We start from the raw sequence: 18,069 nt of genomic DNA on the forward strand, positions 1-18,069 counted from the left end.
AAAGGAAGACAGTAACAGGGCCAGAGCACACGGCGCAGCCTGGCACGTACCTTCACCACGGGCCCGTATCGGCAGAAGTGTCGGGTCAGGTACTGATCCGTCACGTTGGTGGAGAGCCCGTCCAACCACACGCAGTTCGTAGGCATGCTCTTCCCAAACCCCAGCTGGACACAAGAGGGCAAAACTTCCATCAGTACAAGGGTTAAACTCCCCGAGCAGAGCCTGCCCTAATTAAAGAGCTATTTGGAGAAAGCTGTTGTTTGTATGGATTTTATAAAATTAGCGTCTCGCGCAGGTGCAAGACAAAAATCAAAGAGCAATTAATGAAAATAATTCTGCATGTTTAAACAAACACAGTGTTTGACAACATTTGGTTCTTGTAGGGTTTGAATGTCTTGGAAGTGACAGGTTGACAGCTCTGGGGCCTACAGGCTCCATCTGCGGCGGGGAGCAGGATGGATTCCCAGCACAGCCTCATCGGGCTCAGGGAATGTCAGTCTCCGAGTGCTCCATCCCAGGGCTCCGTGCTGAGAAAGATGCTGATTAATCCCAATTAGGTGGTGGCTGGAAGCCTCACGCTCTGATCTGATCTCACATTAAAAACCATCCTGCTCCCACCAACTCTGCTGCTGCCGAGCGATGCCGTGAACGGAAGGAACAAGGATACAGTCCATGGGAGGATTTCTTTACCTTGAGCCGGTTATTTCCAAGATATTCCCCATCCATCTTCTTAATGGCTTTGCACACACTGGCAATGTCACAGTACTGCAGGAAGGCGTACTGAGGGACCCCGTTCACCTTCTTAATGTCGATGTCCTGGGGACAAACACAAAACACAACAACCCCCAGTCAGCACTGTCAATCCCATCCGAGAGGGCTTTTTTTTTGGAGAGACACGTGGCACAGAAAGCTCTCTAATTAATACTTTCTTCACACAGAGGATTTGAACAATAGTAGACAGTTAGAACTTCACTGTTCTGTTGCATCTCAAAACTAAATCCTTACTGAGGCAGGGAAAGCTCTTCATCAGGCAGATTTAAAATCCAAGCCCACAGAACTAAGCCTGACCTGATGAACAAACAGCAGCTTTAGGCTGTTAATTCTCTATCAAGAAGAGGCAATTCAGGATCAAAGAAATACAGATTAATTTTCGCTCGCAAAGGCTCAAGAGAAAACAACCTGCTCCAATCCTCGCCTCTGAGCCAAGCAGGGCTTCTTTTCCAAATAAACATGATCCATCCTGTTCCTAGAAACACAGAGTGATGCTGGACTCATCCCTCGAACCAGGCTGGTTCACGGCAAGGCAAAAAGATCCTCAACTTCCACCCCTGCTGCTGTGTGATCCCAAGCCACCCCGGGGCCCATCCACAAGTGCAGCCAGAGGCTCCCAAAGCCCAATAAACGCTGATTTTCCTTGATTTTTTAAAAAAAAACAGCAAGCCTGAAGCTGACATTTGGTTAACAAACGAGCTCAGCACTAGCACTGGAAAGGTACCCAAAGCCTCTGAACAAACTCATGGTGTTATGATTCATTCTGAGGTGAAAAAAGGACCTGGAAGGTTTGGCTTTATTTGTTGGAATAGCAGGAGCTGCCTTTGTGAGCTGCACACGGATCTGAGCACAAATGTTCCAGCATCCAGGACAGCCTAATTTCACGGCTAATAAATTTAGGGACAAGGCAGCAGTTTGATATGGTCTCACCCAAGAGCTCTTTATCTGGGAAAACAGAAGTAAACAGGGAGATGTACAAAACTATTAAATTCCTACAGCCCTGGTCTAATGATTTAAGTGGAATACTAATAGGAAACTACACTTCCAAGTGTCTAAAGTAGCACAACTGCAACCACGGCAAATTATACTTGACCACTCACCCTGGGCAAGCAATTCCTTCTGACAGGTAAATAAAATATCATTATTGTGTTCATTACCCCTCAAAAAGGTTATAAAGCTGGTCCCTTCTGCACCTGAGCTTCCAAGCTTTCCTGGAAACTGCAAGGCAGTGCTGCTGCCCAATTCTGAGCCATTAATAATGCTGACAGGGCAGCAGCATGGCACACAAAAGCCAATTTACACTACCACTGATAAGCATCTTTATCAGGAGAGCTCTGCTGCTGTAACGCCGCAAAAGGGTTTAAGCCACAGACGTGGCAGGAATTCATAAATCAGCACTGATGTCAAGGATGCAGTGCAGGTTGGATGCACAAGGGCTGCTAGACATCATAAAATGAGGGGTTTATATTTGTCCACATCGTTTATGGAAGCACTACTCCCCTTCTTTTGTGGGGGAGCAGGACTGGGGCTCCTGGTGTGTCTGACTGATCCCTCAGTGGTTGCAAAAGCCCTTCAGAGCAGGTGAACAAGGCACAGCACATTCACAAGCCACAGCTTCCAGGGAGAGCATGAACTATCACTGCTGAAGCTCAGATTCAACAGGAATCATAGAATGAACCCCAGAATGGTTTGAGTTGGAAGGGACCTTAAAGCCCATCCAGTCCCACCCCTGCCATGGGCAGGGACACCTTCCACCAGCCCAGGTTGCTCCAAGCCCTGTCCAACCTGGCCTTGGACACTTCCAGGGATGGGGCAGCCACAGCTTCTCTGGGCAGCCTGTGCCAGGGCCTGCCCACCCTCCCAGCCAGGAATTCCTTCCCAATATCCCATTCTAACCCTGCCCTCCTTCAGCTTAAGGCCATTCCCCTTGACCTGTCACTTCATGACCTTGTGAAAATTAATTAAACTGGCTGTGGATAGTTACATCACTTTTCTGTAAAATTTCTCTTAAATGCAACATTTATATGATTTGATAGAGAGTGGTGTGAGCAGAGCAGAGGGGGTTGACTGCTGCTCTGCCTCATCCAGATACTCCCTCTCAGCTGGAAACCCAAATTCCCCACGTGCCATCACTGATCCACCTGCTCCACTCCCCTTCTGCCTGGGCACGGGCTCTGAGACCTGGGGTTGCTTCCACATGCACCAACCAAACCCTCTGTTCCAGCAAGAAACTCAAGATTCACACAGTTGTACTGATTCAACATGAAAACAACACCCGGCACATCCACATCCCAAAGAGCCCACCAGGCTTTTCTGCAAACACTCTGAGCTACCAGGAGAGACGTTCATCCAACTCCTGGCCCTGCACAGGCCCAACCCCAAGAGTCCCACCCTGTGCCCCAGAGGATCATCCAAACCCTCCTGGAGTGTCTGGTGCTGTCTGGTGCTGTGCCCACTGCCCTGGGGAGCCTGTTCAGTGCCCAGCCACTCTCTGGGGGAAGAACCTTTCCCTGAAATCCAACCTGACCCTGCCCTGACATAACTTCAGGACATTCCCTGGGTGCTGTCCCTGGTCCCCCCAGAGCAGAGCTCAGTCCCTGCCCCTCCTCTGCCCCTCCCCAGGAAGCTGGAACTGCAGTGAGGTCTCCCTTCAGTCTCCTCTGCTCCAGCTGAACACACCAAGTGCCCTCAGTGTCCTCACACAGCTTCAAATCAAGGCCCTTCCCCATCCTCATTGTCTCCTTTGGACACTCTCTAAGAGCTCAATATCCTTCTTGGGGATGGTCCTGTGCAGGGTCAGGAGTTGGACTCAAGGATCCTTGTGGGTCCCTTCCAATTGTGATTCTGGGATTCCTTGCAAACACTCCTAGCACTGTTTTTACTGCTAAGTTACCCCTCAATATCCATGTGCTGAACTCTGAATGCAAAGAGAAAGCTTTCAGGTATATTCCAGCAAGAAGAATGACTCAGATTATTACAGAAAGACTGAATAATCTTTGACACCATGATTTACCACCTTTCTTAGCATCTCACAGGTCTGTACAGGAAGAGGGGCAGTGCCACCCCACCAGGGCACAATTCACATACCACTATTCCCCCGAAGCGCTGGAAGATGTTGCGAAGGTCGTGGTAGGTGGTTGTTTTCTCCAGGTTGCCAATGAACAGAGTTCTCGTTGCTTTTGGGTGAAACTCATCTATCCTTTCATCCAAAGGACGAAACTCGTTCTCACTTTCTGTTTCTACAATAAAAGAGAGCAAGAAATTTGTAATGCCTGGAGGTGCTTTTCATGTGGGTTCAGTTCATGCTGGTTTGCTCAAGTCTCCTTCCTGATCTGAATGAGAATAACCACTGCCTTGGACAAAAATACCCAGTGTTTCACTTCTGACTTGTTATTTATGTGTGATTTCAAATCTCTATGTTCCACTGAGGTATCTGAGCATCCTCAGGTGAAAGGGAGCTTCATCCTCTAACTGCTCCTCTGGAAATTTACTCTTAAATGTGTTTTATTGCGTGATTTCCAGTAAGGCTTCAGTGGGGGAACAGCACGTGGCAGGAGTTTGTTTTCATGACTCAATTTTTAAAGCCACTGAAGTGCAGACTGAGAACTTCACCACATGCTCAGGGCTACAGCTCTCACTGGTCACTCACATGGGCTGTGCTGCCACAGTCTCAGAAACGGAGCCAGCGTTGGTTGTTTCCATTCAAAGGAGACCCAACGAGGCTGTGAGGACTCAGTGCTGTGCTTTCACCACCCACTGGCCTCTGCTCCACCAAGACGTGCTGGAGAGATCGCTCCTTCCAGCACATCCCAGTGTTTGGGAGCATGGCAGGTTTCCTTCTCTGAGGTTTAGGACTGGACTCTCTCCCTAAGAGCATCTAAATTTAGCAATCAGAATTCTTGCTCTGAGTTTATTCTGGTGTATTTCTCTAAAATGTGTCTCGTACTTCTACGCTGCCTCTTCACAACAGAACATGCCCAGAGCGGTCCCATATCCCACGGGAGAAGGGCACGGACTTACCTGGTCCTATCCAGGCCGTGACTTCAATCTGCATGCCAAAGAAAAGTTTTCCTTTGGAGGCATTTAGTGCTTTCTCCTGGTCCTCCTGCTGTCGGAAGAACACCAGGCCATACCGCTCCTCGGACGCGCCGTGGATCTGCACCGACGTCACCTTCCCGTACTTCTTGAATTCATGGAAAAGTCCATCTTTAAGGCTTGTATCTAAACCAGCAAAGAAACATTAGTATTCCAATCTTTACCAACTTAGCACCATAAAAAACATGAAGACTCTGACTGTCCTTCTGAAATGTGACTTCGCCCTGTTTAACTTGGTGCTCACCCTTTTTTTAATTTGGGGTGTTAATTTTGCCAGTGTCCCAAGTTTTTGGCTAATCTTTCACTTTGCCTGGATTTTTAAACCCAAGAAAATACAGACACAAGGCTTTACACCACTGAAGCTGGTGGTGGATGGTTATGGCTTCTAACAGACACCCAGGTGTAGATGAAGAGGAAATAACCAGTGATACTTCATGAATAATCCCACAGGGATACTGAGTACAGCAGGTTTCCAAAGCTGGGATGAGGCATCTGGAATGGAGACTGGAGTCATACGGCATTCAGTTCAGTCAATTCAGAAATACAACCAGGCAGAGCCATCAGATTTTGCAGAATCTAACTCAGGCCCACACAATCTGGGATCTGTGGGATAATCGTGTCCTTCTAAGGAATAGGACAGGAATAAAACCTACAGGAAGAAAATCACCACGTGAGGTGTGCTGCTCACAAGCAGGTATTTTAAATCAGCCAGTGGTTTTGCATCCATGAATCCTGTCACAACTGTTCCACAACTGATCCCAGGCTGTTCTTTCCTGTGGGATCTCTCCTGTTCTCAGCACAGGTTCCCTGCATTATTTTCCAGGCAATATCCACTGCCTTTATAAATATGCTCAGGGGTGTTCAACAAAAGCACTCAAACTTCAACAGAAACCCTTGAAGTTTTTGGATTAAAAAAGAAATTGAAGGAGGGTGAGAATAAACAATCGAAGTTTTAAATAAAAAAATGGAGATGGCTTCATTTTTTTCCCTGGGGAAACCCCCGCTGCAGTTTGAGAGCACCGGCTCCAGGAGCTGGGATTGCCCAAGTGCCCAAGACTCGGAGCTGGGACCAGCAGGACTCCTCACAGATGGTCACTAATTAAGCAATTTTCCCACTGTCACACAGGAACCGAGGCAGAAGCGGGAAGAGAATCCCGTCCTCGGAGGCCCCGCGTGGCTGCCGTGTCATGACAGGTCACTCAACTCACTACAGGTTACATAACCAGCCCTATCCCTTTTTCCCCCTATTTCCCAAGTGCAATGTACCTGTTGAGCGCACTGGAAGATTTTGAACCTTGATCCCAAAACTTTTCCGGGGCTCATCCTTCTCCAGCGACGGGAGCAGCTGGGAGGCGGGCGCGGGGACGGCCGTGGACTGCACCGACCGCGCCGGGGACTCGTCGCTGGAGCTGCTGCTGGAGTCACTGCTGGGGACGGCACGGAGGGAACCACACGTGAGTCCACGGAGGGGCAAAGCCACCGAGGAATTGGTATTTGATTCAAAATGCAAAATATCAGAGCTTCTGCTTGGCTACAGCCTCCCTCCTGTGCCTGATTCCTGTACCACAGCCTGGTTTTTCACAGGAATTTAGAGTCTTTCTACATATATTCTCCTCCGAAGCCCTCAGAGGAGACAGGCAGGGAAGCAGGATGTGGGTGAAATGTCAGTGAGAACCTGTTACAAGCCATGACAACGGTGGAGATTTAATGGAGTGTAACACCATGTTGGAGCAGCTTGGGAGCTGGATGGGAAGACTGGAGACATAGAGAGGATGCACAGGTCTGATGGAGCCTCAAAATCCATCCCAGAGCTCTGACATGCAGAAAAGAAGTATTATTGTGCTTATGATTGTGCTCTCAGGCATCTTTCCCAAAAGGGTCTGTATTCTGAAAAGATCTCATGTGTCAAAATTGTGGTTTTTTGGTCAACTGCTCAGGAATGGCCTGGGTAGATGTGGATATTCACGACCCTGCCCATGGCAGGGGTTGGGATGAGAAGATCTTTAAAGTCCTCTCCAACTCAAACCATTCTGGGATTCTCTACGAACCAGCAAGCACCATTCCCAGGCTCAGCCTCAACCTCCAACTTCAGGGTACGAAGAATCCAGCCCCGAGAACGCCTTTTATAAACAATAATTACAAGAGAGGAGGATTTGCATATTAGATCACAGAGGGAGTCGATCTAACGTGCGGCCTCGTGCCGGCGCGGAGCGTTGGATGCTTTGAGGAGAGGCAGAAATACAGAGAATAATGTTATTAAACTTGCCCAGTGGGGACACGTCATCCTGCTTCAGTGGCTCATTCCTTCCCCGAGGCACGAGGGCTCAGAACTGCACTAAAAATAATTTTGTCTGACATAACCCCGGAGACTCTCGTTCTCCATTACACGAGCAGACTTCGAAAAAATTCAGCTGGAATTTCAACTCAGAGGCTGGAAGCGGGGGGGGGGAGATGTGCCACGTACTAAAATAACCCTGTCAGTCTCGAAATTCGCTGCTTGATTGAATTTTTATGTTCCTCTCCATGTCATATTAGAAAAAATGATACGCAGGTTTATCTTTTTCTTATCTTAAATATTTCATAGGCTTCTTACAAACCTTCTTGCCATTAAACCACTTAACTTTTCCATTTCTTTTCTCAGGGAAGCCATTTCAGGCTTCTAAGCATTTCCATGATTTGATTTTGTGAGCTCTTCTATTACTTTTTTGCCTGTGTTTTCCTTCAAGCATTCAAAAAAACCTGCTTTTCTTCCTGAACCTCTTGGTGTAATGGAGCACTGTGGCACGTTCCCAAAGCCCCTGGGCTCTGTCCCCAATATATTTGGAGGCGTAGAAGGGAAATCTCTGTCCCAGAATACTCACTAACAATCCAATGGGGATATAAAAACACACCAGACCAAAATAAACCACAACAAAAAAGGGCCAAAATGCAGATGTAATAATAAACATGAGAAACTCTCCTCCCGGTCTCACCCTCATCACGACCCTCCCATCCATCGAGTCACTTCACACGTTGGTGCCTTTCCCACACTCTCCTCCTCCTGGAGGAGGAAGTTCAGTGGTGCTTTGGGAGAGGAGAGAAAATAAAGCCATGCCAGGAATGGAGTGAAAAGCTGAGCCCTTCACCCGCCCTGCACCACCCAACCCCTCATTTCCTAGATAATAAATAGCATTTCCCTTCCCATCCCCTGTGTTTCCCAGCAATGAATCTTCTGCCACCAAGATGCCCCTTCACAGCCTCATTTTTCTGCTCAGTTTGTGACCCGCCTCTATTTCTGCCTCACCTGTGCATCCTCCTTTTGTCCCCTCTTTATTAATGAATTATTTAATCACTAGAAGTGAAGCATGCAGCAATTCCCTCATCTTTATCCCACTCCCTCTGCTTCAGATTTCTGCTAAAGCACCTCAAATCCTCACTAAATTCAAGTTCTTCTCTACAGCATTTTGGGAAGAGGAGGACAAACCCAACCCCACGTGAACAGGCCCCCAGTAATCTCAAGGGGTGACATCAGCCATCGCCTGCTGCTGGGAAATAAACTGGCAAAGGACAGAGAAACGCCTTTAAACACACAAACACAGGGCAGAGAACGTGTTGGGGAAGAAGCTGAAAATAATTCCCAAGCTAGCAGCAGCTCCACATGGTTCACCAGCCCCTGGGGGAGGCTAAAATAGGATTTTAGGGCTGTAGAGGCCTCTGCCCCGTGTGCATTTTTATTTTCCCTTCTCACACACCTTGATGCTCAATATCACAACCAACTCCGTACTCCTGAAGCCTTTAAAATATTACATTGTGCTGACATTGTATCTCTCAAGCAAGAGGTAGCACTGAATTTCTACTTTAACAGTGCTTTTGAAGGGGAAAAGGCTCTTTTTAGGTTTTTTTCTTTATGAGGATGTTTAAAATATGGAACACACTCTTAAAATCACAGCATTCCATTGGGGAAAAAATATTATCTCAGGGTAACACCCCAAGACATCCAAGTGATGAAGCAGGAGTGTAACAGGGTGACAAATTCTACAAAGGAGTCTGAATTCCACCCAACTTTGGGAAACCAGGATTATGCTGAAAATTCCCCCTTCCGCAGGAAGTTTTAGGGATTCCCATCCCTAAGCAAAGCAAGACTTTCTGAGACATTCTAGAAAAGAAAAAGTCATTATTTCCTGACTATTTTTAGAAAGGGAAAAAAAATGGCTGCAAGAACAATCCCCCTTTCTTCAGGGAAATCCCCATCACTTTTCCAGTTGAAGAAACATGGATATAATAATTCAAAAGTAAGTCAAAGGTTTGATGTTCTGTGAATGGGAGAATGATGGAAGAGTTAATTATAGCTGCCGTGTCACCCAGTTCTAGCTCACAGCACAATCAAAATAAAGCATCTGACAGGGAATTATGTGGAGTCTCGAGCAGCAAAACACAACCCTTTTTCAGCTTTAAAAATATACAGAGCTGAAGCCCGAAAGCTGCTCAAGGACATGTTCCCAGAATATTAAAATGAGAATATGGCTTTGCTTTTGCCTGGGAGTAATTTTGAAAACAGCCGCCCGTTGCCAGCGCAGAAAATAAGTTATTAAAAATTCTTCTGGCAAAAGTTGGTCCATAAAGCTTTTAGAACGAGCTAGGGAAATTTTAACATGGGAATATAACAGGATAAACAAACAGCTCTGATAATCTCCTCCCTGAAAGTATTTCAAGTATCAATAAGTTTTGGGGCAGGGGAAAAATGGTGCAAAACCAGCTTTCTTACTTGATTTTGTGTTTCCGCTACCAGCCTTAAACCAGGGGTGATTTTCTCCAGAGCGTGCTCTGGCACACGGCCTTTTCCCAACATGGGGAAACCTGCTCTTCCACATCCCCGTAAACTCAGTGGAGCAGAATGCCAGCATGAAAAACTAATCTCCTGAGCTGTCACAACACACGCGGCGCCGAGAGGGAGCCGGGAACCGGCTCCTCCAACATCCCGGCTCCCGTCGCCTCCTCCGTGCTTTGCTCTTCTCCTGGGGATGTGGGATCATTTGGGAATAATTTCAGCATTTCACCAGGATTTCAGATGCTCTTTTGTCCAGCCCAGATACTCCTAAAACTCAGTTTCACTCCACAGCACCAAAGCAATTGAGAATAGAGATTTTTGGTTTTACTGTCGGCAAAATGAGATGGAAAAACGGAGCTATAAAGGAGATTGTTCCCATTTTAACAAGGACATGAAATCCTTCTCTTACACATGCCCTTTACTACAGGTGTAGTTTACAAGGCCTTTTAAAATATTTATCTGCACTCCATAATTGCCTGTGAGTATATAAGGATGTGTGTGTTCTTACTCGCACTATTTATGTATCTGTTTTCCATCAATCAAGATAAAATCTGTTCATAACTTACAGTATTTATCTATGGATCTATTCTCCATTAATCAAGATTAAATCTATTTGTAATCTAGTCTAAATTTTATCCATATGGGCTGAGTCCCAAAGACTCACCACACAGGAATCCAGCAATGGGGTTGAGATGCAAAATACACCTGGTTTCATGGAATTATGGAATATCCTGAGTTGGAAGGGACCCACAAGGATCATCGAGCCCAACTCCTGCTCTCAGTCCCCTGCAGCTGATTTAGCACACGGAATTTTCCTTTTCTCAGTTATAACTGTAAAAACGAGATTTCAAATCCTGATATCCCACCAACCACTCCTTGTTTCCACAGAAATATCTCATTTTCGAGCAATTACAGTTGGCAGGTCTCAGTAACGATGAAGTTACGCTGCGTTTATGTATGACAAATGAAAGCACAGGAGAACACAAAGCCAGCGTTCCCTTTGTTCCCACAAAAAGGAGATAAAAGGGAGACTCCAAACCCGCCGATGGAAGGGGAGACCCGCTGATTCCGTCAATGGCAGCGGCGCTGAATCGAGGGATCAAGGGAGCTGAATCAAGGGATCTCACAACCTGCCTGCACCCTTCTGCCAGTTCCAAATGTGGGACAGTTCTCATTTCTGCCCATTGATTTGAGAGCTGTGAGTCAGCTGCAGGCTGGGGACTCCCCATGGGAAACAAAGACAGAAACAAAGTGGGAAACACGGCGGCCGTGGTGGAGGGCAAAGCAGAGAGAGGCATTAACACACTGCAGGGGCTGAGCTGCAACTGCAGCTTGAAAAACGGGTAAAAAAGGCAAAACAAAACCAGCCTGTTTTTGCCCAGAGAAGCTGTGGCTGCCCCAGCCCTGGAAGTGTCCAAGGCCAGGCTGGACGGGGCTTGGAGCAACCTGGGCTAGTGGGAGGTGTCCCTGCCCGTGGCAGGGGTGGGACTGGATGGGCTTTAAGCTCCTTCCAACCCAAACCATTCCATGATTCTGTGATTCCATGATTCTACCTCTGACTGCTGCAGTAAGTTAAAAACAAAGCCACCTAAAATCAGTTCAAACCCTTTGCATTTTTCACACCAAAGTTCAGCTGGGAAAAAAGTAAAAATTAAGATTTTAATTTTTTTTTTTAATAGCTGCCTTCAGAAACTGTTTCACTAGACCTGGTAAATGATACAGGGGTTTTTTTACAGAAATATGCAGTGATCACTTTTTCCCCTGCCAAAATTAACTGAAATCAGGAACTCTGCCTGGCTCAGCTCAGATTCAACACCCTGTCAGAATAAACTCCGAGTGAAGATTATCTCCTAGAAAGATCTACTGAGGACAGGCTCCCGCAGCACCATCCCCGGGTTATTCTCACGCCTGATGTCAGCAGCACGTTCCCAAGTCGGGTCAGGAAATCCAAAGTCAGCTCCGGACGGAAGCAACAGGAACCCTTGGTTTTTTCCTTGTCCCTCCCTTTCCAGATTCCAGCTAAATCATTGTAGATGATCTCTGTGCACAGAACACCATGTGCTGTATGATCAGCTCTATCCAAAAGACACAAATCCTTGGGATATTTCAGAGGTTTGGGGAGAAAAAAATGCAAGGTAGATTTTTTTCAACACCAGAAAATCGCTCCAATTTATCCTGAATGTACCAATGAGTTGTTCAGGAATAAAAAGTATTAAAAACACCTGATTGCTACCAGCCAAGACCCAGAGAAATCTGATGGCAACTGCTTAAAATAAAAGCTTAAAAAATGCATCTTATTCCATTCCAGCAATGGATTAAAGGACCTTTGCCTGTGAAACACTTTGACTTCTGGATGGAAAATGATATATTGAAATAATATGTGCACAGGGTTATTACAGGCTGATATTTCTGACCTGCTGATAAATATTACACGAACCTAAAAAGGTATTTAACCAGCATTTCCCCCATTCTCTACACACGTGCAAGTCAAAAAGGCACAGCACATCCCACATTCCTTATGAAGAACAGCAGTAACCCATTCCCACAGAACTCTGACACCACCAGGCTGCTCCAACAATCCAGACGGCTGTTCTGCCAGGTGAAAGGAGGAGATTTTGAGGAGAAATCACAGGATTCCAGAAGGGTTTGGGTTGGAAGGGACTTTAAAGCTCATCTCGTTCCAATGCCTTGCCATAGGCAGAAATAACCACGATGAAAATTCCAGAGGTCTGGGCACAGGGTGAGCAACTCGTTGTTGGAGCTGATTCCAACGCTGCCCTAAATACCCACGTGAGCAGCAGGCAGTTGCTCCGTACACAGGATGTGTCCCACACCAGGGTGTTCCTAAGGGAAAAAAACACTTCTCACACCTGCGGAAACAAACCTGAGGGCTTTTCCTGGTTCAAAGGAGTTGCTGAACCTGAAGTTGAAGATGTCAGAAAACCCAGCCCAACCTCTAAGGTTGGTTTGTATGAAGAGATCAAGAGGTAACGAGTCACTGCCGTGTTTTGCCGACTGCGGGTGAGCAGCGAAGGGGCTCAGCCCACGCGCAAACCACACAGAGCCTCGTGTCACAACAAAGCTTTCCACTGGAAACATGGAGAGAAGAGCAGGGGTGGAGAAATGCAGCTGGGGAGCACAGAGCTCAGACTCACTCGGTGTAATTACCCTGTGCCCATCGCCCTGGTCCCTCGGTCCCTGCGGAGCAAAGCTCGCCGGGAGGTGACTCCAGGACATTCCTGGCACCTGTTCAAGCCATTGAGAACTTGTCACCCAAGAACTTTGGTTTGTGCCTGTCACACGCCCTGAAGTTTACTAAACAATCCACTGAGGGAGCAAAAGACCAAACTTGCTGCATGGAAGCAGCAAACAGCCACAAAAAATACACAACAGATAAAACCAGCACTTACTGCTCTGATGAGAGATCATTAAATACCGCAGACTAATGAAACGAGGACATCCTCCTTCCCTGAACTCTTTCTGTCTTATCATGGCCAGAGAGGAGACTTCAGCAATCTCCTGTTGGGCTGGAATCCTAAATCTGAAGACACGAAGTGAAGTGATGTTTAAAGGCATGGGGAAGGCAACACAAATTGGTGTCCTTTAGCTGGCCAACTAACAGAGCCTGTTTGCAGAGTTTATTTCAGTCTCTGACCAGTAAGTTTTTGAAGACACAGCCTCCAGGTACTATTTACCATATATTTACCCCAAGGTAAACATCCCATTTTCATCTCCGTGACAGGCCATACATTAATATATATAAATATATTTACATCAGTTGTTTTATCCTGACGTCTGACACCTGATCTTTGATGAAGGCTGGAACGCACAGTGGAAAAGATGGAGATGTTGCTCAGAAGGCCAGACTGCTCCCACCCCAGAACCACCTTCCCCTGCAGCCACATGCCCTCCGAGTTTCCAGACAGCCTTGGGCTCCTTTCAAGTCTTCCCTGCCATTAAATAATCCATTCTGATTGCTAAAAATATGTATGTTTGTATTAATCCCTGTCTGGCTGAGGAGACTATGCCCAACCCACAGTTGGTGTTGTCACCTCGCTCCTCGACCTATGCCCCTCTGTCCTGGGGCCTGAACTTTGTACAGCCAAGAATTAAAAACATTAACCTGGGGGGAAAAAAAAGTGTTGGTTACAAACACATCAGACTATCTACGGAGCAAAGATCCAACTTAGCAACAGCAACAGCTTCCTACCGCTGGGAAGATGCTCCTAACGCCCTGCTCCCAGCGCTGGGTTTGGTGTTGAATTTGGGAGCAGCTGGAGTTCCCTGCCCTCCCAGCCTCTGTGAAATACGGATGCTCCCTGGGAACAGTGGGATCACTCAGGCTCCAAAAGCAGCTCCGGGAAGCCGTAGGAAATGCTTTCTCAGCAAACGGCCACGGTGACGGAGCTCGGCGCTGGGAAAGATTAAAGTCATCGAGGCCTTGAGGGTGAAGTACAAAGCAGCTCCTCGGCGCAGCTTTCCCACAATTAAACTTCCACAGATGCAAAGACGGAAGAAAGAGGGTGGGTGTGAGAATGGGAGAGCCCAAAGAGCCTCTGTTTAACATCACCTTCACAGAGGGAAGCCCTGGGTCAGGAACCCTGGTGAGAAGTCCCACTGCAGTCACCCCCAATTCCCACCTCCTCCAGCCGCGCCAGGATTCAACCACATTATTCCGAGCGCTGTCAGGACGTGCCTGAAGAAGAGCAGCGCTGATCAGTCTGTGCTCGCAGCAGCTTTGAGAAGCAAACGTGGGGCAGACCCCACCGCCACAGTCCAGCAAAAATGGCTTTCAACCCTTTGGCCAAAAGCAGCGTAATCCCATGAAAGCCAACAGCCTTTGCCAGCTGCCGGCAGATGATCTAAATCAGTATTTTGCAAATGACACCTCAGAGCACATGAAATCTTTAAACAAACCCCCCACTTTAGTCCCAGATTCATGGGAGGTTGGTATGTCCTAACATCCCTGCATTGCAGAGGGAGAAGTAAGGTAAGAAGAGCCAAGGGCTTTGCCCAAGGTCATTCCGTGAATCACCGAGGGAACAGGCTCAGGAACTCGATCTCCCGGCTTGTGGGAGGCCAAATCTTTTCAAAATACCAAGAGAGCAACACAGAATCATTAAGGTTGGAAAAGAGCTCCAAGATGATCAAGCCTAACATTTAAAGGCAGTTTCCTCAACAACAACAGAAGGGACCTACTCTGCATTTTAGGAAAAAAACACCAAAACTCTACTCCAAGTGCTGTCCAGGAGCCAGGACAGTGAAATGCCATTTAAAATTCAACCACCACTGTGTCCAAGTAGGCTACTAAAGGCTTACTTGTGGGATAAAAAGTAACTTCTTTGCCTTAAAAGCCCTGTCAAATGATTTCCTGGGAATAAACACTTTTAAATACAATTTTAAACCCATTTGGCATTAGCTAAGAGTTGAGCACTGGGCATCTTTCAGAAGAAAAGTCTTTTTCATACATATGCTAAAACACAAAAAAGCCCCAGCTCCGATTCACGCCCAGGTTATTTCTGCAGTTATTTTTTAACATAAAGCTGTCGGTAGATCCCAGCAAACAGCCCTGCAGAATTAATTCTGTCTTCCTGTTTTTGAAAAGCATCACACCTTGTCTTAAAAAAGCCCAAACCTGGCACTATCTGTCAGCTCTTCTTCCTCCTCCCAAGCCAAGGCACTGGGTTTTTTAGCATCACACAAAACACCATTTGTTGAAATTCCTGATTTGGAGCAGTTTTGAAGTGGTGCATCTCTCCTATAAACAGAATTGTTCCTGGGATGGGAGTTGCAATGGAAGGCATGCCAAGATACACAGCTGATCTACAATGCTGCTTAAGTAAATTTGGGAGCCTGCAAAGCTTAATATAGAAATTCCCTTTATGGCAGATAATGCTGGGGAAGTTTAGCACTTCTAAAAATGGTCACTATTGTCCAAAGAATGAAATCCAAAAGAATACGGACAGAGTGACTCTAGTTCTCCATCAGAAATAAATCCATTCATCAAGGGTGTTTTTCCAAGATAATTTCTATTCTCTTACATCTTAGATCATAGAACAGTCCCTCTGATCTAAGGTTCTAATAGAATCTTCTACAGCCTTTCAAGGAAACACCAAAGAGATGAAGGGAACAATCATTTTTGAGGTCTGTTTTTCTTTTCACGCCCCTTTTTAGACCAACAACAGTAACTGGAAGAAGCACAGGAGTGCTCTGTAGAACCGGAATGGGAGCTGCTGTTCCGGAGTAAAGGACTACTTAAAATGGAAGGCCTGGGAAAAAAATGTCATTTCTGTGATCTCAGGCAGCATACATTAGAGAAGAGAAGACATTTGATGAGTTGTATGCTAAGGATTAATTTGCCATTTAAAAATGCAGAGAACAGATGGATCTCTTGGCTAGGACTATATTTGGGAATTACTTCATTTTGCTGCCCACATGCAAATAAAAATACAACTAAAAGTAGAACTTTTTGTGAGATTTCACATGGGCAGAAAATACTGATGTCATGAAAATAAAATAAAAAAGACAGTGTTTGTACGGAACTGGTAAAGTGCCACAGCCTGGTGAATGTATAAAGGGCTGGGGGGGAAGAATGTATCTTTATGTTGAGCAACTATGGGGAGTAATGCCAGGCCTAGAAATTAAAAAACAAACAAAACCAACCCAGGAAAACCAGTATCATATGACAGTGTTTGTCACTTAAGAGTAACTTCTGATAAAGCACCTTATTGTAATTTAATTCCGTGGTGTTTGTTACGATTTAGTGGTTAAATCTCCACACATGGTCAAAAGTTCACAGATTTTCCTTCCCAAAAGCCTGGGCCGGTTCCATCACATTGACCAGGGATTGTAAAGCATTGATGAGCAATTAATTTGTGGGGAAAACAAAAAAGTAGGGAAAAATACAGAAAACAATACCTTACACCCCCCCTAGATCCAGTGCCTGTATGCCCCTGACCTCCACAGCACACGGGAGCAGCTAGGAAAGGAGGAGCAGTGGAAGACGACAGGATGGAAGAGAAGTCCTCCAAGGAATTCCCACAGGCAAAGCCCGCGTGCTTCCCTGATGGGATCTGGTGCTTCAAGCCCCCAAACCCTGGCAGCCACACGTACAGTATTAATTAAGCACCTTCCTTTTTACGCACGTGATTTCTCCAAGTCGGAGGGAAACTGAATATTAAAAAGCAAACCCCACATCAACTCCTGAGACAACTTAGATACCATCTCTGTTTCTCCTCCAGCAACACAATGAGCCTTTCTGCTCTTCCCTCCACCTCAAAAACAAACAAACAAACTGAAAACTTCACCCAGCAAAGCCCCGGCCGGCGAAGGACGTCCCGGCGTATTCCCAGACTCCGGAACAGGGATAAGCACAGCTCCACGCGTTTAGAAAGCCAAGAGGAACAGAAAATCTGTACTAACCCAACAGCTCCCTTTCTGTGACTAGTCATCCTTCACAATCCAACAGGACACACCAGGCAGTAAACAAACATGGAAGGGAGGGACCAACTTCAAAGCAAGTGTGTAAATCTTACATAATTTGAGGGTTTGAGATCTTGCAGCAACCTCTTACCCAACGAGGTGTCAGATGATCCAAGGAGGTCAGACCTGTAGCAGCCACAGTAAGTAGGACACTTTGCATCTCCCTGAGCCCAGCCTGGCACTGTTTGTCTGCGGGGACCCAGTGCCGGCATTCCTGGGAATTCACTTTCAGGGAGAACAGTGCCTTTCTTTCACACGTTATCGCGCTAGAAAAGCTCTCTACTCCCAAACGGATGAAAGATAATAAACACGTGAATGCCCTTAGTGCCAGGATCTGCTGGAGATGTGTCTTAATTACTCCTGATTCTTGAAGGGCTTGATGAAGTTCTCGTATTTTCGCCCAAGTATAAAAATGATGAAAATTTCTGGACATCTGTGGAGAATATCAGGCAATCATGAAATGAGATGGCCCTGAAAACCACTTCCCTCTCGTAGAAAAGATTCTCCAAAAGGTACTTTTCCTGCCATCCTGGATTTCAGAGTGTCTTCGAGCCAAAACCATCACTTTGAGCTAAATAAAGCAACTGCACATGGAAGCCCAGACATTTCTCAGAGAGAAGGAATTAAAAGGCTCCGCGTCTCCCTTCTCCAGACAGGAGACAGCACTCGTGGTTGGAAGGACCAGAAATGAAACAACAGCTCCCTACCTTTGTTACGGGGCTGTTGCGAGGAGGGATCACAGAGAAGTCTTGTTTCCTAATGCCAGAGCTATTTTTGTTCTTATATTAGGCACTTAATGAATAATTATGCAAGGACTTGATTAACATGACATCTACATAGTGCACATTTCATTCTTCCTCCTTTTGGAAACTCCACTTTACTTCAAGGTTTTAAAAAATTAGGACTACATCCCA

General features: G+C 46.3%; 1 protein-coding gene across 7 annotated transcripts in view; it reads right to left on the minus strand.

The window, feature by feature from the left end:
• The window catches only part of SPEN (spen family transcriptional repressor), a 66,558-nt gene that overhangs the window by 17,983 nt on the left and 30,506 nt on the right, over positions 1-18,069 (minus strand). For 6 of the 7 annotated variants that reach the window (XM_039385605.1, XM_039385604.1, XM_027711454.2 and 3 more), the window contains 5 exons: positions 6,133-6,293; positions 4,792-4,992; positions 3,859-4,010; positions 691-816; positions 51-164 (listed from right to left, as the gene is read on the minus strand). In XM_039385605.1, coding sequence (XP_039241539.1) covers positions 51-164; positions 691-816; positions 3,859-4,010; positions 4,792-4,992; positions 6,133-6,293 — 754 coding nt within the window. The remainder of the gene's footprint in view (positions 1-50; positions 165-690; positions 817-3,858; positions 4,011-4,791; positions 4,993-6,132; positions 6,294-18,069) is intronic. The other variant, XM_039385601.1, reaches the window with a different exon arrangement.

The sequence above is a fragment of the Pipra filicauda genome, unplaced genomic scaffold (genome assembly GCF_003945595.2).
Source record: "Pipra filicauda isolate LSUMZ 115617 unplaced genomic scaffold, ASM394559v2 scaffold421_size600610_pilon, whole genome shotgun sequence".
NCBI lineage: Eukaryota > Metazoa > Chordata > Aves > Passeriformes > Pipridae > Pipra > Pipra filicauda.